We start from the raw sequence: 27,388 nt of genomic DNA, 5'->3' as shown, positions 1-27,388 counted from the left end.
GACATCTGAGTCTTCGGGCCGTTTGATTTTTACGCCACTTTGAAAGGCACCAACCACTCGGAGGTCCGGCAGGTTTTGAAAAGAAAAGAACGGAAAGATATATACATACATATATATATGTATGTATGGTTTTTTTTTGTGTCAGGAAAATAACACCATGTCACCCTTCCCAAAGCTGAAGGGATCGGATCCTGTAGCCTAGAGGTTAATTCTCTGCCTTAGAAATATATATATTTGTTTTCATAGATTGTCACGGGTTCAGGTATGAAGGTCTTGGCATGTTTGGGTTTCTTCCCGTGTAAGTTTCAGAGATTCCTGGCGATGTTTCGACGAGGTCCCACTCGTCCTCTTCAGGCTGGGGCTTCTGTCCTTGTGCCAGGGCGAACACTGAGAGACCTGAGCTGCCTCCCCTCTATCAATACTGGTGGGTGGGTGTGGAGTGCTGGCTCAGCTGCTGCAGGCTGTGTTTGTCCACCTCTGGAAGAAACAGATGCACAGCTTTGGCCTCACGACGCTCTAGCCCGAGATCTTCGGAGAGGGGCGGCATACAAATCTAATAAATAAAATAAATAAATAAATCTGGGAGTTGCTCCAGGAGAAAATGTAGGAGGGAGGGATGGTGGGGACTCAGCTCCTAACGCTGAGATTTTTCTGCTCAGGAGATGAGCTCCTCTGGTCCTGCCTTAAGAACAAGGTGTCTGAAAAACACAGGAATATATTATTTAATTGGATTTATTTAATTGGGTTTATATGCCGCCCCTCTCCGAGGACTTGGGGCAGCTTACAGCACAGAAAAAAAGAAGAACAATACAATATAATCATCTAAATCCAATTAATTAAAAAAACTGAATGTACTAGCCTATAAAACCCATATATTATTAAACAAAACCAATCATAGGTAACATTCATCGGCCGGGGGCCTAGAGTCTAATCGAAATGAGTCTTAAGACCCTTATAGAAGGCGAGGAGGGAGGGGGCGGTACGTATCTCCAGAGGGAGTTTGTTCCAGAGGGCCGGGGCCCCCACAGAGAAGGCCCCACCAAGTGACATTGTCTGATTGATGGGACCTAGAGGAGGCTTACTCTGTGGGATCTGACCGGTCGCCGGGAGTCATGCGGCAGGCGGTGATACCACATATTGTGGATGCAGGGAGGTTAGAGGTGGCCTTGACCCCCAGTTTGTGGGCCCTAACGGATCGGTACAAATCTAGGCATCCGGCTTCAGGTTTTTCAAAAGGAAAGGGAATTGCAAGGCTTCTGCAGTTTAAACTCCCACAAGTCACTCAGTTCTTGCTTCTTTCCTTCCTTCCTTCCTTCCTTTCCTTCCTTCCTTCCTTCCTTCCTTCCTTCCTTCCTTCCTTTCTTCCTTCCTTCCTTTCCTTCCTTCCTTCCTTCCTTCCCTTCCTTCCTTCCTTCCTTCCTTCCTTCCTTTCTTCCTTCCTTCCTTTCCTTCCTTCCTTCCCTTCCTTCCTTCCTTCCTTTCTTCCTTTCTTCCTTTCCTTCCTTCCTTCCTTTCTTCCTTCCTTCCTTCCTTCCTTCCTTCCTTCATTCAAGGTAGGAAGGTAAAGAGATAAAGGAAAGAGCCAAAGGGATTATTTTTTTCTTTATTGGCCTGATGTGAGGAATGAAAGCATTGTTATTATTTTTAGCCCTGGAGCCGCTCACGTTTACTGGTTTCAGCAACGGGGAGGTTTGTTTCCGAATGAGCGGCCACCGAGATGAGTTTATTCATTACCGGAACTAAAACCCAAATGAAATAAAGCTGTTTGTTATCATCAAAACTAGCACAATGTACAACATATATATAAGAAACAAAATCTCATGGCAGAATAATGTGGTTTCTTGCCCAATTTAAAGATTTAGGAAGTGCCCGGAACCCCGTGGCTGTAGCACCGGAGTGGATCTAGGGCAACTGATCCAGTAGCTCCTTTTGGAAGCCCACAGAGTTAAGGGGGATTACACGTAACCTGCTTAGCAGGAGCAGCACAGCAGCCAAGCCACATTGGGTCCCTGGCCGAGACCGAGAGGAAAGGGGCTTTTCGGGGGTTTCTCTTCCTTTGCTTTAAAGCAGAGTCCCCCTTGCAAAGCTCCTCCTGGGGTTTAAGTCCACGCTTGTTCTCTGAGGTCTCCACTGTCACCTTAGCAGACGCTGCTTCTTTGAAACTTGTTGAAAAATGCTGTTTGGTTTTGCTTAACACCGACTGCGATTTTCTCTCCTTCCTTCTTAGCTTTTGCGTTGTAAGTTAAATTTAAAATCTGAATGACGGTGTTGTGTTGCATTTTGCTTTGTTTTCGATGAAGAGGAATAGAAAGGGGGAAATTCTAAAGTTAGGAAATACGTGTTTTAATACGTGAAAAGTCGGCCGCAGTCCTCTGTCCCACAACAAGTCCTTCCACGTGGAAGGGGTCAGGGATCTAAAGCATTGTTCTCCCCCCCTGATGTTCTCCAGAGATGCCCCCGAGTGTGGAAAGGAGTTTTGGGGTGAAGGTGTCATTTAAGAAAGGAAATAGAGATTTTAGGGTTGGCTTAGATAGGCAAACATTTCCCCCCTTCTGCTGTTTCTTCTCATTTTATTTGAAAGAAAATAAAAGAATATCCACCTGACTGAAAATGGTCCCTTTTCAATCTCAGGATGCTCGAAGAACTCCAGAGGGCTACACAGCCTTCTTTTCGTTATTATAGCATAGCATTTACATTTATCTACCGCTTCCTAGTGCTTTTAAAGCAGTTTACACAATCAGCCTCTTGCCCCCAACAAACAACCGGGGTCCTCCTTTAGCCCACCTGGAAAGGACGGGAGGCTGAGTCAACCTTGAGCTGGTGGGGAGATTTGAACTGCTGAACTACAGCTGGCTTTCCGCAGAAGTAGCCTGCAGTGCCGCACTCTAACCACTGGGCCACCCTTTCTCTTACGATGTGCAGGAATCTGTGAGTACAAATGGGTGAAGAAGGAATCCGAGGTGCCCCACTCCTTTCTTCCTACTATGCTATAGTAGATCTTGAAATATATGGCCGGGGTGTTGGGGCTCCGCGTGGGGATTGGGAAAGGGGCAGCAGAACCATTTGGTCGGTCGATGTCTTCAGAGGTCCTCATGGTTGTCCCAAAGAGCAGCCATTGTTCTGAAGAAGAACCGAAGGAGCTCCAGGGATGAGCAGCGAAACGTCTTCAAGGGAAAACTAGAAAGGCACCTTGGGGCCCTCGGTGGGTCCCATAGAGGTAAATCCAATAAATAAATAAAATAAGAATAAGGATGGTGGGACGTGCCCCACTTCCTGTTGTTTGGGAGTCAGCTGCCTATTGTTTGAAAAATAGAAGTTGGGCAAGGTAGAAATGTCCGGAAAGGCCTGGCCAAATCCTTTCTCATGAGGCCTTTGAAAGTCAAGCTCAACTTGAGAGGGTCTCACCTGGAGGCCCTCAAGTTCAAAAGGAGACATCGCTGGCCTTGAATTATAGCCAGCACAATATTTCTCTCCTTCCTTCCTCTCCCTTCTTTCTTTCTTTCTTTTTTTCTTTCTTTCTTCCTTCCTTCCTTCCTTCCTTCTTTCCTTCCCATTCTTCTTTTCCATGTTTCTCTCTTCCAGAATATCCATACAAATAAATTCACCATAGATCGCCACAGCGGCGTCCTTCGCATCAAAACAGGGATCAACCTCGACTATGAAAAAGCAAGAACGTTTTTTGTGACTGCAGTGGCTAAGGTGAAATATATTCCTCAAAGGGGTAAAAAGATCGTGGGAAAAGGTACGATTCAGATTAAATTAGATCAACCAGGAATTAAATAGACTGCTGATCATACTTTCAAATTAAGTCAAGATTAGATAATGATAAGAAACAGTACAGTAGTAGACACAATCTTTTGGGGACAAGAAAAGAAATTAATTATGAAAAATTATAAATTCCCATTAAAATATAAGATGGAAGATGAACTAGTCAAAGGGAGCATGATTAGTTGGGCTAGAAACATTGGACATAATATTAATTTGGAACATTGGGATAAAATATGGTGGGAAAGTTACAAATGGACAGAAACAATTACATATAAGGAGAACAAATATAAGATGTTTTATAGGTGGCATTTAGCTCCAGTGAGACTGGTGAAATCGTATCCCAATTTCCTCCCGAATTATTAGAAATGCAGCCATAATAACGGAACCTACTTTCATATGTGGTGGACTCGCCTTCGTATAAAAAACGCAACTCAGTGATCGTATATCAATTTTGGGTTGATCCGGCAGTTTTTAACAATCTTGGAATTATTTTTGCCTCCCAGGATGGGGGTGGGAAGCTCCGTGGGAATCACAAGGTGTTTTCAGCCACAACAACCATCACAATCAATGTTGAAGATATTCAAGACACGCCACCAATTTTTGTGGGCACACCCTATTATGGGTATGTCTATGAGGACACACTGGTGGTGAGTATTGCAGGGACCCTGTTTACCCCACCCAAGCACTATGGGGTTTAGGAGGAGGGAGGGAGGATGTTGTGGTTGGCTCTGGGCCAGCTCCTGCAACGGGGAATTTGGACGTTGCTTCAGGGGAATTCTCGGGTTCACAGAGAGGTGTGTTATTGCCGGAAGAGTCTGATAGTGAAGATTCACTGCCAAGGACAGACAGTGGGGGAGGGGAATCAGATGGAGAGATGGGTGCAGCCAGCCCATGAGTTAATGCTCCTATTAGTGAGACATCAGACTTAGAGGAGGATCCGCTGGTGGATGCCCGTATGCGCAGGCTCATGGCAAGAAGGGACCAGCTGAGCAGGTATCGTTGAAGATAAGGGAGAACACCGGTTGCAGAGGCAATTAGGTTAATGGGTTTGGTGATAAATTACAGGCATTGGGACACAGAAGGATGGACTCGATGGGCTTTGGCCTGATTCAGCTGGGCTCTTCTGATGTTTTTTCCCCTTCCTTTTTCTCCCCAGGGATCGGAAGTCATCACCATTGTTGCCATTGACGGAGACCGGGGGAAACCTAACGACATCTACTACAGCATCGTGAATGGTAAGCGGTGGGTGTAACTGGGAAGACGCAACCGAGCTAGGTAGGAAACGTTGTCGATGCTCATCGGGATGATTTCCCAGGGCGACTGCTGCAAAATATTCGGAAGATGTTGATGTGCGCGTTGCCAATTTGAATTTGTTCAACATTTGACCTCATGTGATTCCCCCAACCCCCTCCGTTGGTGCGTTGTGTTGCTTTAGGCCTGTTGTGTTGAATCACAAATTCAGCCTGCATAAAATGAAACCACTAAAGGCAGCTGCGGTTTGCAAGAGGGGTCAACGTTCCGATTCAGATCCTTTCACAGGTTGGTTGGTTGGTTGGTTGGGAGGGAGGGAACTGGAAGACCTTCACAGTTGACATAAGGATGATTTCAAGTTGTTGCAAAAAGTGTGTGATGGAGTGTGTGTCCCCCCCCCTCCAGAAATGTGCAGGGGAGATGAAACTTGTGAAAGTTAAATCTTCTCTCTTCTCTTTATGTGAGATGTTCTCATGGCCGGGAGGTATAATTATGTACCTGCTAATTAAAAACGTTCTCTCTCTTTAATCAGCTTATGCTTCATATTTATAGCCAATCCTTTGCCGTTCTGAGGCCGGGCCTGGATCCTTCGAGTGGTGTTTATAGAGAGATCCTGGAGAGTTTTAGCCACAAATTCTGCTCTTTTAGGCCTCTGTGGTTATTTGCTCGGGAGGAGAAGGTGGTTTGTGATTTTTCACCCTTTGGCAAAAATTGGACAATCTTCAATGCTGGGAATATTTATTTTATTTATTTATTTAGTCATAATTGTATGTAGTGTATCTTGGAGGTGGTGACTCTATGGGAGCTGTATGCAACAAAATTTCATTTTAATGTATGCCAACTAGAGTACATTGAAAGCGACAATAAGGTTCGGTTCAGTTCCCTTTTCTTTTCTATTTACTCTACTCTATTCTACTCTATTGTACTTTATTTATTTATTTATTTATTCATTCAGTTAGTTAGTTAGTTAGTTAGTTAGTTAGTTAGTTAGTTAGTTAGTTAGTTAGTTAGTTAGTTAGTCCAATACATAATAATACACAAGGAAGGTTATAGTGGCATATATCAAGGAGAGAATAGAAGAGAACATATAGGAATAAAATACATCAATGAGAGCATAGAAGAAAAGATATAGGGATAGAAGAGAAGAGATATGAGATACAGGAGAGGGGACAGGGGACGGTAGGCACACTAGTGCGCTTATGCGCACCCCTTACTGACCTCTTAGTAATCGGGAGAAGTCAACAGTGGAGAGTCTAAGGGTGAGGTTTTAGGGGTTAGGGGAGGACACTACGGAGTCAGGTAGTGAGCTCCATGCATCAACTACTTGGTTACTAAAGTGGTATTTCCTGCAGTCGTGTTTGGAGTGGTTTACTTTAAGTTTGTATCTGTTGCGTGCTCTAGTGTTGTTGTGGTTGAAGCCGAAGTAGCCGTTGACAGGCAGGACATTGCAGCATATGATCTTGTGGGCAATGCTTAGATCATGTTTAAGGTGTTGTAGTCTGATTTAAGGGACTTCAAGAGACTGCAGCTCTCAGAAACCTTCCCACTGAATGGCCCAGTCCCTCGAAACCATCAGCCCACGTCTCACCTTTTTAAGCCTGGCACACGTGAAAAATCTGTTCCATATCCAATTGGACTTAACATCACCGATACTACGACCACTCCCCAACTGCAGCCCCAACTGGGTCGGTGGGGGAATGGAAAAATCACGGCTCCTCTTGTGTGGGAATCAGTCCGGCTGTTTTATTTACTGCTCTCCAGGGTCCTGAAATCTCTTGGCTTAATGTAAAATGAAATTTTAAAATAAAAATTTAAAATTTAAAATGTATATTTTAAAAATACACACATCTTCTGCTTTTCCCAGAAAGACATGGAGCAGAAAAATGTTTCTGGAAGAAGAAGGAATGGGAGGCCTGTCCATTTGGTCATCCTAAGCTGAGTGACGATGCATTTAGGATTAGCAGAGGCTGTTAAGAACACGGCCTAATTCATTCCTAGCCACCTCGAAGCCTGTTTATTTTAGCAAACCTGCTCACGTGATCTCTATGTTAAGCCCAAACCAACGGGATAGAAAATAGAGGCTCAGAGTGGCAGACATTGGTAGATAAGATTTAGATTGAGGTCAAAGCAAGATATTCGTGGTGATTTTTTTAAAAAAAATTCCATTATTATCCTTGGTTTATATGGAGGTAAATATTCGGTGTATGTTGTAGGGAAAAGAACGTATGCCAAAACATAGAGTCCCAGCCAATGTTTGTCAAAAGCGAAGAGGTCATCTAAGGCTGCTTTCATGCCCGCCTTCAGAAACCAAGAAACCTATCCGAGAAAAGGGAATCTCCTGGATTCTGCTCACCTTCTCAGGTTCAATGGAGGGGTGGTCTTCTCCCTTGATAGAGACATTAGGTGACTTCTGAGACCCCTTCCAGTTCCCCAGAGAGGGGGGGCTTTGGGGAAAGCCGCATAAGTTCATTGTTCCGTGTGATATGACCCCCATCCAAGTTGACTAGTTGCTGGGTTCAACCAGTTGCATTCGTGACGGGCTCTTCTTTCGAGAGAACTAAACTTTCCACAGGGCTAACCTTGGGGGTCTCTGTTTTTCGCAGGAAGTGAAGATTCATTTGAAATAAATAATGCAACGGGGGCGATTTCTGTGGTTAAAAGCCCAACTAAACTGAAGAAAGAAGTATATGAACTGAAAGTCCAGGTACGTTGTCTCACTTCCTCACCGTAAACTTCTGGTCTTGCTGTGATTGTGATGGATGTAAAGATAGCCCACACTTTCCCACAAAGGACCGAAGCATCAAGAACAACTACCAAAAACACCATTGGCACAACAAAACCCTGATCGTAATTAATCATGACCCCAGAAAGTAGGGAATAAAGAGCTAAATTTGTTTGTGTGCATCCAAAGTAGGTCAGAAAATTGTTACAGGTTTTAGGAAGCAGCACAATTTTTTCCACCACCCAAAAAAACCCACACAGCATGTTAAAGATGATAAGATCACTCCAGGATTAAAAAAAATCCCCTATTTTCAAGGTCTGAATTTCAAGAGAGTGCAGAGTCAGGGCACAGATTGAGGTGACGAGGCATCTATTTTGCAGCTTTAACAATTCTCAGCTTAAACAGCCCTGTGTGATTGTGAGTGAAAAGAAGAGGGAAGAACATGGAAGAGGCTGGGTGGGAAACAGAAAATAACGATGGGTTTATTATTAGAAAAAAACAATAGACGGGGGGAATGAAAGTTATCTGAGGTCAAATTAAATTTCTACTTGCAATGTTATAGAAAGAAACCTGGAAGTCATTTCTTATTTATTTTTTCTGCATTTTTTCTTTCCTCCTTCCTTCTTTCCTTCCTTCTTTCCCTCCCTCCTTTCTCTATCCCTTTCCTTCCTTCCTTCCTTCTTCCCTCCCTCTCTGCTTCATCTATTCCTTTCTTTCTTTCTTTCCTTCCTTCTTCCTTCCTTCATTCTTCCCTCCCTGCATCTCTCCCTCCATCCTCACTTTCTTAATTATTATGCTCTGTAGCTTTTATCTTTCTGACTTAAAAATGTAATAATTATTTTAAAATGAAAGAGGATTAACCAAAAGCAGAAGGAAAAATATCATTACACTAAAAGCTTTAGTAAATCACTATTTCATCTTATCACTTGTTTATTAAAAAACTCCTATCTTCATATGTTTGTTGAGCAATTAATCTGTTCTCTTCCAAATTTGCCTGGTTTCATGGCCTGTGCATATTTATCACATGTGCTGTATGTGCCACCCAAGCTTGTCCATGTTATGACCCCATTGCAATGATGACACAGGTAACGTCATTGTGGACTCTACTATAGCTGCCTTGCCTGGCTTCCCAAATAAATGTCCTCTGTGGCTGAGTCACCGAAGCCTCACAGAAGGAAGACCACCCATCAGGCAACGCGAGACCACAAGGGGGGTGGAGAGGACGTGGTTCCTCATCCTTTCTTCCTTCCCTGTTGGCCGTAGGCTTCCGAAATTGGTTCAGAAGACAACGAGACCGCTCACTCTTCTGCCACAGTCATCATCCGAGTGGTGGACCTTAACAACCACCCACCCACCTTCTATGGAGAAAATGGGCCACAGAACCAGTTTGAACTGACCCTCTATGAGCACCCGCTGGAAGGGGAGACCTTGAGGGGCCTCAAAATTATGGTCAACGATTCAGATCAGGTCAGTAGGCGTCCAACTTCTATCTTGCTCCTCCTGGTGTCACTATTGGGTTTACTAACCTGGTATCACTATTGGGTTTACTAGCCAGGGTTTAGCTACGTGCTGACACCTGGTTAGAAAAAACCAGAGGAGCAATCATTAAAAGTCTACAACAAACCCACCAAGCTCAGAGAACAGCAAGAATCCCACTGTCTGACTTTAAAATTGCTCCATCATTTCCTGGGGTCGTATAGGAATACTAATGGAAAGAAATTTGGGTAAAAGGGCTGTTGCACATAAGAATGAAGTACAAAAAGGGGTGTGGTCAACCGCCAAGGCGACACAGAGTTCCCCGTGTTCCGCAGGGGAACCATGAATCCCCGTTGCTCGGAGGTGCTGATTCAACTGGAGTCAGACCAGATCCTTCCTGAAGGGGAGGTGAAGAAGGGGACTTGGCCAGCAATCTGTTTTGGGGTCAGAATACCCCACAGAGAGCTGGCCTGAAGCCTCCACCAGTGGGCGTGTGAAATCAGCTTTTCAGCCGTCCTATCCGTGGTGACTGCGTAATGGAACAATTGAATTGGAAAGTTGGATGTCATCTGGGAAGAAAGGAAACCGAAGCGTTGTGCTGGAGGACGAAGGGAATGAAGTATCAGGAGAGAAGACCTTGTTTATGGACATACACTGCACGAGAAGTGGAGCAATGCTCTTCCACACCCACCATGAACAGAACTAAATTCCTTTCACGTCTTTTCTTCACAGGGAGCAAATGCTAAATTTAACCTCCACCTTGTTGGGCCTGGAGGGATTTTCCGAGTTGTCCCTCAGACCGTCCTCAACGAAGCCCAAGTCACAATAATCGTGGAAAACTCGGCTGCCATCGATTATGAGAAGTCCCAGGAACTCACCTTCAAGGTATTGTAATGACTTATGTTTTCTTCAGTTCAAGCTTGAATTTAAAAGAGGGAACGGATTCTGGTTTTGCTCTTCCGAGTCCATCCAACTCACGGTTGTCCCAAAGATGCTTTCACTTCTCATCTAAGAATCTTCTCCAGTTCTGAAGCTTCTTTGATAAGAAGTGAAACATTTTCAAGGGGAAAAAAACCCCCTGAATGCACTTGCCTTTTGGGAGACATTTTAGGGACTCCCTTGACTTCAGAACTTCAAACCTTTTGGAGAAGAGCAACAGGGAAAATAAAGATAAAGCATTTGAAAGATTCTGAAATGCTCCCTGACCAGATCCACAGGTTAAATTTTACGTGCAAAATATGGATCTCTCTGAAATGGTGGGACCTGGTGTTTCTAAAACTCTTAACCTATAAGTTTTCATCAGAGAACGATACCACGGTAATTCAAATTCTTAGGCAGAGACGATTGCAAAGACATTTTAATTTGGATTTTTTCTGAGGGAAGGAGAACTCTGCGCCAAGATCATTTTCAAAAAAGAATTTATTTGATCAGCTGAAGGGGGGAGGGCTTCCCAAACAGAGGCAGACCAAACATTTGGTGACTTTTGATGCACCTTTTACATGCTCCACTGCACTCCTGCACTTAGGAGCTTCTTTTTAAATAACTCTTGCAAACATAGGAACCCAGGAGATTGACGGCAGGAAAAGACCTCATGGTCCATCTAGTCTGCCCTTCTACTCTTTCCTGTATTTTATCTTAGGGCGGATCTATGTTTATCTTATATATGTTTTGATATTTTCAGTGTTTCTGGCCTAAAATGAGACCTGTTTTGCTCACAAACTGAGTAAATTCTGAGTAAATTCTGAGGTCCCAGTGTGAGTCAAAAACATTATACGGGTCCATTTATTGATGGAGGGAAGCGATCCAAAGCCACCCAGAAGGCAGGGCAACCAACGGTGGCTTTTCCCTATAACCCACTTGAACCCCCGTGTGAATCTCTTGGGCTTTTTATGTGTTTTAAAAGAGCAAATTCTCACTTCTCTGTTTGCTGCCTTAGCTCCTTGCGGCAGAAGTGAACACCCCTGAGAAATTCAGCTCCACGGCCGATGTTGTGATCCACCTCTTGGACACAAACGACAACATCCCCCAATTTTCATCTGATTACTACATCGCCAAGATCCCAGAAAATTCTCCCGGTGGTTCCAATGTGGTTGCTGTAACTGTAAGTACACACCAGCCTTACCACTTCCTTAAGAGTTGGCCTACGAATGCAGGAGACACACAAGAGACACAAAGGCCCTGGGGAAAAGGGTGGGTGGGGCCATGAAGGCGACAATGGCTCCGGAGGCCAAACCCTACGATGAAGAGTCAAAGGATCTGGGTCGGCCCAGATTGAAGAAAGGGCGAGGGCTGACACCATCACAGCAGACTTCCAATGTTTGGGGGACTCTTACGGAGTGTGCAAGGTAATCTGTAAGTAATCAAGCACCCCAAAAGGATCCAGGTGGATTAGGGCAGACCTGACAAAATGTAGGAAAAAGTAAAGTCCTATACAAAACCCGGAAACTATACACTATACCAAGCTCCGTGGCCGTGACTGGCAGAGGGATCTTGGAGTCCTGGTGGACAACCAGCTAAACATGTGCAGCAGCAGCAGCCAAAAAAAGCCAACTCAATCCTAAACTGCATTAACAGAGGGATGCTATCTAGAGGAGGCACTAATACCTTAGTTAGTCCACACCTGGAGTATTGCATCCAGTTTTGGTCACCACACTTCAAAATAGACATTGAAACTCCAGAGCAAGTGCAGGTGAGAGCAACCAGGAGGATCAGGGGACTGGAGACTGAAACGTGTGAAGAAGGGTTGCAGGAACTGGGCATGGCCGGTCTAGTGAAGAGAAGGACCAGGGGAGACAGGAGAGCAGTCTTCCCATATTTGAGGGGCTGCCACAAAGAGGAGGGGACCAAGCTATTATCCAATGCAGCTGAAGGACAGACAAGGAATAATAATTGACCAAGGAGAGATTCAACCTAGAACCAAGGAGGAACTTTCGGACAGGGAGAACCATCAATCGATGGAAGAGAAGCTGCCTTTGGAAGTGGTAGGAGCTTCACCACTGGGGGCTTTCAAGAAGAGAATGGACGGCCCTTTGTCCGAAATGGGGTTAGGGCTTCCTGCTTGGGTGAGGGGGCTGGACTAGATGACCTACATGGTCCCTTCCAACTCTGTCTGTTAATCTGCCTATTAATATGAATCTTATGACATTCCCTCTGTAATCGTTTTATTTTCTTTCTCAGGCAATGGATCCAGATTCAGGCCTCTGGGGTGAATTAAAATATTCAATTTATGGAACAGGAGCAGATCTGTAAGTTTCCAATGCGCCTGTTTGCAAGTATGCGCTCGTATAAATATATACAATTTTAATATAAACAGAACACTAAGGAAAAATGCAGCCATCCCTGTGTGAGGAATAATAAAGAAAATTGCTCATCGTGTTCAAGCAGGATAATTTGCATTCCTTTTTCTATCGGGCAAGATAGCTAGCTAGCTAGCTAGCTAGCTAGCTAGCTAGCTAGATAGATAGATAGATAGATAGATAGATAGATAGATAGATAGATAGATAGATAGATAGATAGATAGATAGAAAGAAATAGATAGATGGGAGATAGATAGATAGATAGATAGATAGATAGATAGATAGATAGATAGATAGATAGATAGATAGTTAGATAGATAGATAGACAGATAGATAGATAGATAGAAAGAAATAGATAGATGGGAGATAGATAGATAGATAGATAGATAGATAGATAGATAGATAGATAGATAGATAGATAGATAGATAGATAGATAGATAGATAGATAGATAGATAGATAGATAGAAAGAAATAGATAGATGGGAGATAGATAGATAGATAGATAGATAGATAGATAGATAGATAGATAGATAGATTATGATAGATAGATAGATAGATAGATAGATAGATAGATAGATAGATAGATAGATAGATAGATAGATAGATAGAAAGAAATAGATAGATGGGAGATAGATAGATAGATAGATAGATAGATAGATAGATAGATAGATAGATAGATAGATAGATAGATAGATAGATAGATAGATAGATAGATAGATAGATAGATAGAAAGAAATAGATAGATGGGAGATAGATAGATAGATAGATAGATAGATAGATAGATAGATAGATAGATAGAAAGAAATAGATAGATGGGAGATAGATAGATAGATAGATAGATAGATAGATAGATAGATAGATAGATAGATAGATAGATAGATAGATAGATAGATAGATAGATAGATAGATTATGATAGATAGATAGATAGAGAGAGAGAGAGAGAGAGAGAGAGAGATTTATTTATAATTTATAATTATATTAAAGTAGAAATCTTCCCTTCCCACCTTCCCTTGTGCAGCAATGCAGCAGTGAGTCTGAGCTCTGGGATGTTCGTTTGTCTGTATATTCGAGCAGAAGAATAAATCTCCCCCGTTTCCTCCCCAGCTTTCTGATCCACCCGTCGACTGGGATCATCTACACCCAGCCCTGGGCCACCCTGGATGCAGAGATCAACTCTAAGTACCATTTTTTCGTGAAGGCAGAAGACATAGAAGGCAAGCATAGTTTGGCCGAGGTCTTCATCACCGTCCTTGATGTCAACGACCATTCTCCAGAGTTCAGCGAGAACATCCAGGAGAAAACCATGATTATTGGATCCCCAATAAAAGTTGAGGTGGGTCAAAACATGGTTGCTCTCTGAGATATGATGGTTCGTGATAACAATAAGCTTGAAAGCTAAATAACAGGGGCTGTGTGGTGCTTTGGAGGACAAAATGGAAGTGGACCTTCTCTGAAACTCTTGAAAGCAGCTACGTCTTTTCCCGGGATCACCGTCTCTCCAGGATCCTGAGGGGGGGAAATGAAGTGACCTTCAAAGGGAGGGGCTCTTTTGGAAATTATTTATTTATTTATTTATTTTGTCCAATACATAATACACATTGAAGAGAAAGATATGTAATAATATAAGTAAAGAAAATAATAGAAGATAAGATATAAACGTATAGGTGAACATATTTGAAAGGAAGAAAAGATAAATGAGATAAGGAGAGACAATTGGACAGGGGACGGAAGGCACACTGGTGCACTTATGCACGCCCCTTAAATGAATCCAAAGCATTCCACCACTCGGCTAAATACGGTCATATTCCCAAAGGGCAACATTAATTTTTAAGCTACAGAATTGGGTGGATGAGAGTGGAAGTCATTCTTCTCGATGAGTCATATTGGTGAGAGACCAGGTCAAACATCACTTTGTTCCTAAAATTACTTAAAAGGCTGGTTCATAGTTTTGTATAGATGTGAATAAGTGGGGAAATATTTATGAAAGCAGAAAATACGAAGCCATCTCTAAAAACGAGGGCAGGGGGGCTTTTAAAAGATCCTTTCCAGAAAGGAGTGAAGGACGCAATAAAGGACATTGAGAAGTTGCTGCAACTCAACCGTGAAGAACAAAGTAGTTGAGAAATCTCTCTCTCTCCATCTTTATCTATCTGTCTGTCTGTCTGTCTGTCCATCTGTCCATCCATCCATCCATCTATTATCTATCAAGCTAGATAGATAGATAGATAGATAGATAGATAGATAGATAGATAGATAGATAGATAGATAGATAGATAGATAGATCTGTCTATCTCTATCTCTTTTTCTCTTAGAATGTTAAGATATATCTGGTGGGTCTTATTTGGTGGGATTGGTTTATCATGAAATATAAATCAAATAATATTGATTTTTTTATTTTGGGGGGTTTCTCCCAGTCTTCCCCCTCCCCCACCCTCTCCTCCAATCTATAATGAGGGAATTGTTCCATTTCACCATAATGGTTCTTCACCATTGCCATCACCGTCCAATTTTGTGAGAGAGAGAAAATTGGCAGGAATACAATAGCTACATTTTGAAAAGAAATGTGATTTCAAAATTCCAATAGTTAAGATTACTTGCAGAAACTAATTTAATTCCACACCATATAATTGATGTTCTACTACGTTCTACTGTATAATCTGAAATTCAGGGCCTCAATTGGGGAAACAGTAAGAAGTCGTTTAGTGAATTTTTCTTGCCTTCTTTAAAATAGATGAACATTTATTAAATGATGGGTTGTTTTTAATCAATCTGAAACAGGCAGTAGATCACGATGCAGAAGAGCCCAATAACATTGTGGACTACGCCATCATGCAAACTGATCCAGCGGATGTGTTTGATATTGACCAAAGCTCTGGAGAAATTAAACTGAAATCTTACATACGATCCTTGGATGTGATTCACAACATCACCAAGAACAAAGACTGCATTTGGTCGGTGATCATCCAAGCCAAGGACAGAGGGTCCCCATCCTTTAGCACCACAGCTGTTCTGAAACTTGGCATCAGAGAAGAGGTAAGAAGAGGAAATGGGGGAAGTGAGGGGGCAACGGAGGGAGGGGGCTGAAAAACAACAGAGAATTAATGGCCGTCCAGTCTCCCCTCGAAAGTCTCAAGCGTTGGAGCATCCACAACCTCCGCAGGGAACTTCTCTTCCCCTGGTTGATCGCTCTCACCACCAGAAAGTTCCTCCTCTCTTTGGTCAGCTTCCATCCATTGTGTCAGGAATTAAAAACCCGTAGGTAATATCGTAATGCAGAAAGTAAGACCTCAGGTAAGAATGCTGAGCCATTCAGAGGCAGTTGAGAGTGCAGCAACCTAGCAATTATGTGAAAAGTATTTAACTAGGCAAGAGCTCTCTGCTCTTTCTCTCTCTGTCTGTTCGCTCTTAGCTGTGTGCTGTTGCTGTTCGTGAGAAGTATGCTTTGAAGAAGCTGTAACGCTGTAAAAGTTGGTTCCTGTGAGTTATTGAACTAAGATAGTTGTAGCAAGGTACTAGTAAGATACTAGTTTATTGTATGTACAGTATAGACAGTAGTAGTAGTAGTAGTAGTAGTAGTAGTAGTAGTATAAAGAAGTAAATATATTTTTCCACAACTTCCTACTACTGCTGTGTTGCACTAAAGACTTCAACTCCATTTCTACTGGTCTGTGGCTGGCTGGCTGGTTGAGTTGGTGGGCTGGCTGGACTGGTTGGCTGCTTGGGCACAAACTGGCTAGTTTCCTCGTCTGGCCTTTTGGTGCCCCCCCTCCCCTCCTCTCTGTGGCAGCCCCATAAGTATTGGAAGACTGTTACCTCGCTTCCTGTTTGTTAGGAATCTTATGATCCACTTGCACGTGTGTTCAGGTACCACTAGCTGGTTCACCTTAGTTAGAAGAGTGTTTGGAATGATGGTGTTGAATGCTGAGCTGAAGTCTACAAAGAAGACCCTTGTGTTGGTCTTTGGAGATTCAAGATGTTGCAGCATGTAGTGCAGAGCCGTATTAACAGCATTATCTGTTGATCTGTTTGCTTAGTATGCAAATTGCAGGGGTCTAACGGTGGATCCGTGATGGTTTTCAAGTGGGACACCACGAGTCTTCCAAAGGTTTTCATAACTGCAGATGTTAGAGCCACTGGTCTGTAGTCCTTCAGTCCCTTGACGGAGGACTTCTTCGGCCCTGGGATGATAGTCGAGCATTTGAAGGGAGAAAGAACATAGAACATCTCTAGGGATTTATTCAAGAGTCAGGTGAAAATAGGAGCCAATTGGTCAGCACAGACTTTGAAGCAAGAAGGAGTTGCCTTGACTTGGTCTGGAGTTCATGAAATATAATTCATTTAATTTTATTTATTTTATTTATTTATTTTTATTATTTAGATTTGTATGCCGCCCCTCTCCGCAGACTCGGGGCGGCTCACAACAGAATGCAACAATTCATGACAAATCTAAATTATAGTTTAAAATATTTTAAAAAACCCATACTTTAAAAAAACCCATACTTTAATAAACATACACGGCTTTATATATACGTATTAAGTTTTGGCACATCATTTGCCTGTTACCTGTAGCTGGAAAATGTAAGATGTCCATTGAAAACTAGAGCAAGCTAACAAATTTCATCATTATATTTGAATTCAACATGTGAAGTTCATGAATAAATGACACATTTCATTTCTGAAAGTAAAAAAAAATTAAAAATTGTTAAAACAGTGGTCAGCCTGTTAAACATGAGATGAGTTAGGATAAGAAGCCCTTCAGGGAGAGGCCATGAGGGAGGAAGAGGAAGGAGACGGAGTGGAAAAGAGCAGAAGGGGGAGTGAAGGAGTAAAGAGGTAGTAAGGGAGGAGCGAAGGAGTAAGGGAGAGACAGAGACAGAGGGAGGGGAGTGTAAAGAAATGAAGAAAAACAGGCTGATGAACAGGAGTTGAAAATAGGTGCAAAATAAGATATTGACTTTTGACTGATTGAATTAAAACGTATGAATATGTATGTTATTGACATATTTTAAGGTACATGTGTATTGACGGAAATGGAATTGTGGAGAAAAACTTTTTTTTAAAAGAATTTTGAATTCATGCCAAAGAGGCTAGGTAATATATGGGCATTTATTGAAATGCATTTAAGTTATATACACTGCTCAAAAAAATAAATAAAGGGAACCCTTAAACAACACAATATAACTCCAAGTCAATCAAACTTCTGTGAAATCAAACTGTCCACTTAGGAAGCGACACTGATTGACCTGATTTTGTGGTCAGCACATTCAACTTTGTACAGAACAAAGGATTCAGTGAGAATATTTCATTCATTCAGATGTAGAATGTGTCATTTTGAGTGTTGCCTTTATTTTTTTGAGCAGTGTATAAGTTTCCATCTTATATGGAATCAATAGGCCAAAGTTTCTCCATGGTGGGTGAAAAAAACAAGCAAACCTGTCAGTTTTCTAAGAAATGTGTTGACGGAGCCAATGGGAAGGTCCCAGGGAAGCTCTCTCTCCTGTATCTGCAGTCTGACATTCCCCAAGCGATGGAGATGAATGACCGATCGAGTGCGTTTGAAGGAGGTTTTGGTCAGGAGGGGCTTCCGGCCTCTCCCATCCTTGGTTCAAACAAAACGGCCGTTTGATTCCTCCAAGCAGAAAATGGATAAAATTGTAGATATTTATGGCAAGGATTCTCCAGCCTCCCAGTCCGTGGGCTAAACTCCATTTCTATCTCTTCTGTTTATTACCCGTAGGTTGATACAAGGTTGGTCTGGTGTCAGCAACTGAGAGGTTGACACAGTTTCCCAAGAGAGCAAAATGGGGTTGAATCAATGGGCAATAAAACCTCCACTTAAACACGGGTTGTTTTCATGGGCCGAGCTGAGGAATCCAAAGTCACCTGAGCTTTTTCTGCTGTGTTTTGGTGATAACATCAAAAACATTGAGAAAAGTCCCAATGGGGGAAATTAATAAGCCTTCATCTATTATGCCAGGGGAATTTGGCACCTCTGTTATCAGAAGAGAGGAACCATGATTTGCCTAAGAGCCTGGGTGGTGCAGGGGTTGGACTGCAGCTTTGCAGGCTAATTCTGCCCACTGCCACCAGTTCGATCCTGGCTGGCTCAAAGTTGACTCGGCCTTGCATCCTTCTATGCTGGGTAAAATGAGGGGCCAGATTGTTGGGGGCAAGAGGCCGACTCTCTGCAGGACACAAGTCCAAGGGCACTGCTCTTCCCCCCTGGGGCATTTCTGGGGCTGAAACCTGCAACCTTTGCCTCCACTCCTGCTGATAAGGATTCATTTTCCCTCCCTTGTGCCCTTGTTTCAATGAAGAGACTTTGCCCCCTTCGGGAATGTTCCCCTTCCTTAGGCCCAGAGTTTAATGCTCTGAACCATCTTACAGGTAATCCTCAACTTACAACGATTCATTTCGTGACCAGTTGAAGTTATGGCAGCAATGGAAAAAAAATGACAATTTTTGACACGTTGTGGCATCCCAAACGGTTGTGTAATCAAGATTTGGACCCTTGGCAGCTGACTCTCATTTACGGCGATTGCCAAAGGTGGCATTCAGCCAGTTCGGACCAGTTTGGGTGAACTGGTGGAAGTGACCACCCACCGCAGAACTATTCCATCTCGTTTAAGCCCATTTTGAACCCGTGTGCGTTTGCAAACCGGCAGGGAAGGAAAGTGAATGCAAAAGGGTTAATTACACAATTAATAATAATAACAGAGACAAGAAAACTCATAAAATGGGGCAAATGTTTCATTTTGTTGCTGGTTGTGGTTGTAAATTGAGGACTACCTGCATTTTGCTTTCAGACCAAATTGTCAAACTCAACCCGGATAAGACGGAGTGGCTGTGGGTCCTGCCTCCCAAGGACAATCCCATCTGTCCGTCCATCACCCTGGGGGGGGAATTATTGACCCCCTCAGAGAGGGTCCGCAACTTGGGCGTCCTCCTCGATCCACAGCTCACATTAGAAAACCATCTTTCAGCTGTGGCGAGGGGGGCGTTCGCCCAGGTTCGCCTGGTGCACCAGTTGCGGCCCTATTTGGACCGGGAGTCACTGCTCACAGTCCCTCATGCCCTCATCACCTTGAGGCTCGACTACTGTAACGCTCTCTACATGGGGCTACCTTTGAAAAGTGTTCGGAAACTTCAGATCATGCAGAATGCAGCTGTGAGAGCTATGGTGGGGCTTCCCCAGGTATGCCCATGTTACACCAACACTCCGTGGCCTGCACTGGCTGCCAATCAGTTTCATGTCACAATTCAAAGTGTTGGTTATGACTTATAAAGCCCTACATGGCATCGGACCAGAATACCTTCAGGACCGCCTGCTGCCGCACAAAACCCAGTGACCGGTTAGGTCCCACAGAGTCGGCCTTCTCCAGGTCCTGTCAACTGAACAATGTCGTCTGGCGGGACCCAGGGAAAGAGCCTTCTCTGTGGCAGCCCCAGCCCTCTGGAATCAGCTCCCCCCAGAGATTAGGACTGGCCCCACCCTCCTTGCCTTTCGCAAACTCCTGAAAACCCACCTATGTCGCCAGGCGTGGAGAAACTGACATTCCCCCAGCTGTTCCATAATTTTAATAAGGATTTTTAAAATTGTTTTTAATATTGGATTTGTATCTCATGTATTACTTGTTGTGAGCCACTCCGAGTCTTCAGAGAGGGGCGGCATACAAGTCTAATAAATAATAAATAATAATAATAAAATCTAAATTTTAGGCCTGTATAAACGTCAGGGGAACGTATTGGCAATCTGCACGAATGAATTCCTTTCTACCGTTTCTCTAACCATAGTGAGTTCTGCTGCCAGGAAAAAAAATTAAAATATCCAGGCTCCATCCTGAGAGCAAAATCCAGGAAATATTTTGGAGAGCCCCACAATACGCGCTGTGTTAAATGGCTAAACAAACCGTTCATTCATTTGTCTTTCATACAATACCTTGAGAGACTACAGTGCCTATGACTTGACTTGGGTGTTTGCCAGAGGATGGAAAAATTGTCTCTTCAAACTAAGATGGATCGTCTCAGGGTGAAGGTGCTTTGTTCTATTTTTGTCAGGGTCGGTAAAAGGAAAACAAAACACGCTCAATTTCAGCCACTGAAAATTGATTTGACAGCCTCAAAGTATAATTGATATGGAAAACTCGGCAATTTGCTGAGCAAACCCTCTCCACTATTGCTCTAAAAACATTGTTTTGTTTCCTGGAGATTTAAAACTCTCAAGAGGATGAGTTCCTCCTGGGCAGAAGAGAAGAGAATTCTTTATTGGCCAAGAGGGATTGCACACACAAGGAATTTGTCTTTGGTGTGGTCATGTGGTCACCCTGTTCAAGCATTTTCCTGGAATATTTCCATTTGCAATTGACAAAATCTGCCAGCATTGCATAGCAAAGAACAGAGCGCTACTACACTTGCATCCTGGGTGAATTGCTTCATTATGTTGTGTTGTGTTGTGTTACGTTACGTTACGTTATATGTTATATGACATGATATGATATTTATATGATATTTATATGATATGATATGATATGATATGATATTATATTATATTATACTATACTATACTATACTATACTATTATTATATTATACTATACTATACTATTATATTATATTATATTATTATATTATACTATACTATACTATACTATACTATACTATTATATTATTATATTATATTATATTATATTATATTATATTATATTAATTTATTTAATTCGAATTCTATGCCGCCCAATACCGACGGACTCAGAGTTACTTACAACAATATAAAAATACAAATGCATTTAAAGAGAAGCCAAATATGGAAAAAACCTAAAACTATCATCCCAATTTAAAAACCCATTACGCAATCAAGCAAGCAAGACCCATACATAACATTCAGTAATATTTGGCCATGATGGACGTCAGTTTCATGGCCCCCAGGCCTGCCGGCAAAGCCAGGTCTTCGTAGCCTTTCGGAAGGTCAGTAGGGTGGGAGGGGTACGGACATTGAGCGGAGGAGTTGGTTGCATAGAGCCGGGGCAGCTACAGAGAAGGCCCTCCCCCATGGTCCTGCCAACCTGCATTGCTTTGTGGATGGATGGGTGGGCATGGCCTGCTGTGTTTGAGGCATATCCGCTCTGTGTGGACGGGCATTTTGACACTCATGGTTTAGATCGTTGGTCCATTCCAGTTTGACAGGCCTGTTTGGGAGCCACGGAAGTGGGGTCTCCACTCTGGGGGACGTCACCTCTTCCCTCTGTGTTTCTTTTGCAGACTCTCCACACGGGGCCCATGGCGGCCTTCCTGATGCGGTCCAAGGACAACCCAATGAAGGCGGTGGGGGTCCTGGCAGGCCTGATCGGGATCATGGTGATGGTCATCCTTTTCATCTCCACTGCCATGTTCTGGCGCAACAAAAGGTCACCCAAGGTCGTGCCGGCACGGCGGATCATCAAAAAAAGGCCAAACTATCAACCTCGGACCATCCGGATGGAGTGGCTGAGGTTCAAGAAGTCCTCCAGCAACGCAGCTGAGAAATTCACGGTCCAGGAGGACGCCGCCCCCTTGCAGAACGAGAACAGCAACAACAGTTCCCAGATGCCGCCGTCTCTACCACCCCCACCGCCGTCGATGCCAATCCCGTCGCAAGCCAAGCTCCAGGAACCCACCTGGAAATTGTCCACCGTTTCAGGATCCCTGAGCCCTAAATTTGTAAAAAAGCAGGCAAGGAAGAAGGGGGGGGCTCTCTTGTCGCCTGACACAGCTCTGGTATCTGAGCTCAAGCAGCGACTGGAGATGAGAAATTCAGCGATCGGTCAGCCTCACATTTGACGCAAAGCGGTGTGGGGCCTACAACTCTGTGTACTGTTCCAAGGGGACTGTGTGACCTGTTGTTCTGCACTCTGTACTGTTTCCCGGTTGCCCCGGAGGCTCTGAGCCCTGGGGGTCCCCCTCCCCATGTCCCCCTTTGCTCTGATCGGATTGCATGCCATGCCTTACGCCCCCCACTTTGCAAGGGTTTGGATTTCACCACTGGTCCATCCCTCCACAGGCACCCCAACTGACCCTTCACCCTGGGTCTCACCAGATGGGCCTGCTTCATTATTGGGACCCCAAAACATGCTCATGTGAGTGTGTCCGATCTCACCAGGTGGGCGGGAATATCTGGAGAGACACGGTCCCTCAAAAGAGCAAGGCCTGAGGCCAAGAAGGACCTTATGGAATGAACTGCACCAGAAAGCTAGCCAGTAAACAGAACAAATCCCATTGCAACAACAACAACAACACTGCATTGTAGACCAGCTGTATCTGCCCAGGTTAAAGGGGTGGGAGGACTTGAGATACGTAAGGCAGCCTCCATTTCAGTGCAAGACAAGAGAACCTGCCAAGAAGGTGGCAATATTTCCATAAATGGTGGCTGGTGTTGCAGCAGGTTCCACTAAAGTGGATTTAGTAGATGATTTATCTGCCCAACCCAAGTGAACTCCTCTCTCTCTTCCTCTCCCACCCTCTTTTTCTCTCTCCTTCTCCCTTTCTCTTTCTTTCTCTCTCTCTCTCCCTTCTCTTTTTCTCTTTCTATTTCTCTCTCTCTCCCTCTTGCCCCTCTCACCCCTCTCTCTTTCTTTCTCTATCTCTTTCTCTCTCTTTCTCTCCCTCTCTCCCTTCTCTCTCTCTCTCTCTTCCTCTCTCTCTCTTGCCCCCTCTCTTTCTCTCTCCCTCTTTTCCTCTCTCTTTCTCTCTCTCTCTCCCTCTTTCCCTGCCTCCCCCCCTCTCTCCCCAACATTACTCCCTGGGAAGGAGAGAGATAGGGACTTGTAATTCATTGGTAGAGGTAGTATCCTCTACATATTCTCAGAGATCTCTCCAGTTTTGCTACCATCACAAATTGGCTGGTTTTCAGTAGGTCCTAACCTGTACAGAGCCCTTAGCTACTTGATCATAAACAATGTTATTTATTGATTAAATTTATATGCCCATTTCCCTGATAAGGTGACTCTGAATGACTCACAGATTATTGCCAAATAAAACTCCCTTTTGGCTGATGTACGTCAAATACTTCAGTGCAGATTTGTTTCTATCCACTGTTGCTCCAAGCAAGTGACATAGTGTTTACAAAACCAAATTCTCCCCCCACCCTCTCTCTCTCTTTAAAAAATGCTTCTTCCCTGTTCATATCAGCAAAAGGGTGATTATAGCCCAATCCATTGAATGGGTAGTAGTCATTCTAACCTTTAAAAAAAACAAAACCTTCCCACCCACAAATGTCTGTTTTAGGGAAGCATCTATGAATAGTTTTTATAAAAATGCTAATTAGGAAATTATTCAATTTAATTTATTAATTGAGCCTGGAAGGTAGAAGTTTAAAGTATTTAACAGAAAGGGCTCAAAACCTTCTCTAATGCTAAATCACTACAAATGGGGCAGTTGTGTAGGAAAAGCAGTGGTAGAAGTGGTTGACTTAACATCAATACCCGAAAAGACTGGGGGGAAACCAGGTCTTCCAACACCTATAATAACTAGCAGCCAACACGGGTTTGTTAAAAACAGGTCATGCTAAACAAATCTCATTTCATTCTTCAACACCATGACAAAATTAGTAGACCTAGGTATATTAGTGGACATCATATACTTAGACTTCAGCAAGGCATTCGACAAAGTAGACCACAACCTATTTCTTTATAAGGTAGAAAAAAGTGGGACAGCTTCCCCACCAGATGGATTAACAATGGGTGACACAATCATACGTGGAGAGAAGTGAGCAGTGGGGCCCCACAAGGCTTCGTCTTAGGCCAAGGACTCTTCGATATCTTCATAAACGACTTAGATGTGGGAACTTACCAAGTTTGCAGATAATACTAAGCTGTCTGTCAAAGTTCCAGGTAACATCCAAATAATCAGAATCCAAGTCAAAGCTTGACACTGTCAGGAATAGCTGACACCCTAGAACAGTAATGGTGAACCTTTTTTTCCTTGGGTGCCGAAAGCATGTGTGTGTGTGCCAACACCCATAATTCAATGCCCTTATGTGCCCTGCCCCCTGTAGATGCACATGCAACCCCTCTGTGCTGCCCCACCCCCATGCATGACCCTCCCATTTCCCGACTTCCAGTGTGCCTGGTAGGACCACTTTCCTGGAGCCTGGGAAGGGCAAAACTGCCTTCCCCTGTCCCTCCGGAAGCCAAAAACGCCCTCCCAGAGCCTCCACCGGAGTCAAAGCTCAGCTGGCCGGCACTCCCATGCTTGGCTGGAGCTGCGCTAGGGCAACGGCTCATGCTGGATAGGAAATTCTGGGAGTTGAAGTCCACTGGTTAAAGTCCACAAGTTGCCAGGTCTGGAAAGCCTTGATCTAGATAATAGTTTGGAAGTGGGGTATAATGAGGCCCGTAATAAGAGAAGGACACTGGACTGAGAAGAACACTGTGGAAATCCCCGGCGTGAACTTTTGTTGATTGGCCTTGGAAAAGTGGCTACGATTCCCAGGGGAAAGAATGGAAACGCTTCCCAAGACCAATCACAAATTCTATGCACTGTTCCTTTCAACATACAGGGGGCATTCCAAAAGTAATGCAATTTTTTTTTAAAAGTAATTTATTGAACAGATTTGCACAAACACTTCAGATTCTTCAAAGTCCTGTCCTTGGGCCTCTACACATTTTTTTTAGCCACTCTGCCATAACCGGTACGCGCCCTGGAAGGCGTCTTCGGGGACCTCGCGCAAGGTCTTCGTCACGGCTGATTGGCTCTCTTCTGTGGATGAAAAATGGGTTTTTTATTTATTATTTATTATTTTATTTATTCTTTGTCCAATGTACAATACATATGGAAGAGAATAGACATTAAGTAATATATATAACGATAGAAAGTAAAAGGAAGAGAAGTAGATGGGAGGGAGAGAATATATATGATATAAGAGATATATAAATATAATATATTTCCTTTCAGGGCTGGGAACAAAAAGAACTCTGCTGGGACAACGTTAGGACTATAGGGGTGTTTGGCCAGAGACTCACAGACTCATAGCGCGTTGCGGCAAGGCGCGTTTTTCATCCATGGAAGGGATCCAATCAGTCATGACAAAGACCTCTGCTTGTGTTTGTGCAAATCTGTTCAATAAATTACTTTTTTAAAAAATTGCATTACTTTTGGAACGCACCCTGTAAGTGGGAGAAATGTTTCAGATTTAATTCAAGATGACCTCTGGTGCACAGTATAGGCAGGAACTCTGCCTGGAGGTCAGGTATATATAGAAATGTATGAAAGAATTGTATACAAAGGCATTTTGGGGAGAGACACAAAAGATTGCAGAGAAATTGCTTCTGTAGCCTCCACCTCAAACAAGCATCTGGTTTTTACACCTACTTCTGACTTTGGCTCTTTGGCTGGTGTTCTGGTGGCTTTGATCTGTTTCTCTTTTGTATTTCCACGGTTTGGTTGTAAATGAACATGGAGAATTATTACTCAGAAAAACAATGTGTGGAGCTTAGAAATAAAAAAGCACATTCTCCCATCTTTTCATTTGTGTTTCTATTGCAACTCAATGTATAATATAATATAATATAATATAATATAATATAATATAATATAATATAATAATAATATAATATAATATAATATAATATAATATAATATAATATAATATAATATAATATAATATATAAAAAAGACTGATGGCCCCCTACAGTGGCTTAGCTTAGGTGAAATGCAAAGGATCGGTGAAGTTCCCTCCAATTATTTATTTTTTCACTTTTGCATGGAGCAAAATGGTTATGAATTGTCTGGCCAAACCTTTGCAGCACCTCTTTGATCCTGGCAGGAGAGGGAAAGGCCTCAGTTTCTCAGAGGTACGAGACGGATTCTGCGGTAAGAAATCTCCGAAGCAAAGAGGCCCCTTCTTTGGAGGTTGCGTCTAAACAGATCAGGATTGGGCTCATGTATTTGCTTTTAAGCATCAAAAACGTTGCAACGACAAAGAAGATGCTTTCTATAGCAAGTGACTTTCATGTCTTCTACTGCTTAATACATTCATTTCCAAACCACATATCGGCTTTATACTGTTGATGAAGTCACTGGCACAAGCTGGCTAGAATGGCTAAAGTAAGTGTCCCTCCTGCAGCCAAAATGGATGATGCAATTTGCAAGGGAGAAATATATAACCTCTAGGGACGTCTACCAGGTTCTCCTTGATCGTACTAGTTGAGTTAGGTCAGCAGGGGAGGCAGAAACGGTGCCTTCAAGAAGCATTCTCATTGGACAAAAATCCACAGGGTGCCTAGAGTGTCTGTCTAGGAACTTGGCCACCAACTCCATGGTTTTCAAATATGAGTCAATGCAACTGACCTGTTCTCCCTGCTATTCCCATCTTGAAGACCACTTTAAGATCGAATGAGTGGACTCCGTGTGGAGCAGTTGTGAATATGGACCCTCACTGCACCATGAAGGCCTTTGATGCTGATGGAGATGTGTTATTAACTCCCAAAAGTTCTACTAGCGCAATGAACCCAACGTGGATAGGCAGAAACGAAGGAGAGGACAAACTGCACCATTTACCTTTCAAGAGAACATCTCCTTATTCCACCCACGAGGGCTTTTGACCTTGCATGAATTTGTGAGCAATTTCTGCACACAATAGTTTTCTTCCTAAGAAAGAGGATTTCAATCCTTCAAAATGTTACTGAACCATTTTTATTGTTTATTATTATTAGCAGTTTCTGGTCATATTCCTGAGCATTTCCATATCCAATTTTATGCAAGAAAACCAACAGTTACAATAAAAATAAATAGTATAGTTAACCTCCCACCCTCCCCACTAATCTAGGAATCCAGTCTGTGAATTTACGTCTCTCAAAGTCCAAGGAACACAACCAGGTTGCAACCATGTGATTGTCTATA

At 43.2% G+C, this 27,388-nt stretch overlaps 1 protein-coding gene across 1 annotated transcript in view; it reads left to right on the top strand.

Moving 5' to 3' along the window:
- Positions 1–24,297, top strand: part of CDHR1 (cadherin related family member 1) — a 37,759-nt gene extending 13,462 nt beyond the window's left edge. The window contains exons 7-17 of the mRNA XM_070753898.1: positions 3,583–3,699; positions 4,272–4,415; positions 4,925–5,003; positions 7,623–7,723; positions 9,005–9,208; positions 9,950–10,102; positions 11,154–11,318; positions 12,395–12,462; positions 13,620–13,848; positions 15,294–15,548; positions 21,773–24,297. Of these exons, the coding sequence (XP_070609999.1) occupies positions 3,583–3,699; positions 4,272–4,415; positions 4,925–5,003; positions 7,623–7,723; positions 9,005–9,208; positions 9,950–10,102; positions 11,154–11,318; positions 12,395–12,462; positions 13,620–13,848; positions 15,294–15,548; positions 21,773–22,330 (2,073 nt within the window). The 3' untranslated portion in view covers positions 22,331–24,297. The remainder of the gene's footprint in view (positions 1–3,582; positions 3,700–4,271; positions 4,416–4,924; positions 5,004–7,622; positions 7,724–9,004; positions 9,209–9,949; positions 10,103–11,153; positions 11,319–12,394; positions 12,463–13,619; positions 13,849–15,293; positions 15,549–21,772) is intronic.
- Positions 24,298–27,388: the final 3,091 nt, after the last annotated feature.

The sequence above is a fragment of the Erythrolamprus reginae genome, chromosome 5 (assembly GCF_031021105.1).
Source record: "Erythrolamprus reginae isolate rEryReg1 chromosome 5, rEryReg1.hap1, whole genome shotgun sequence".
Lineage (NCBI taxonomy): Eukaryota > Metazoa > Chordata > Lepidosauria > Squamata > Dipsadidae > Erythrolamprus > Erythrolamprus reginae.
Note: the sequence above shows the minus strand (reverse complement) of the source record. Positions and strands in the feature narration are given on the sequence as shown.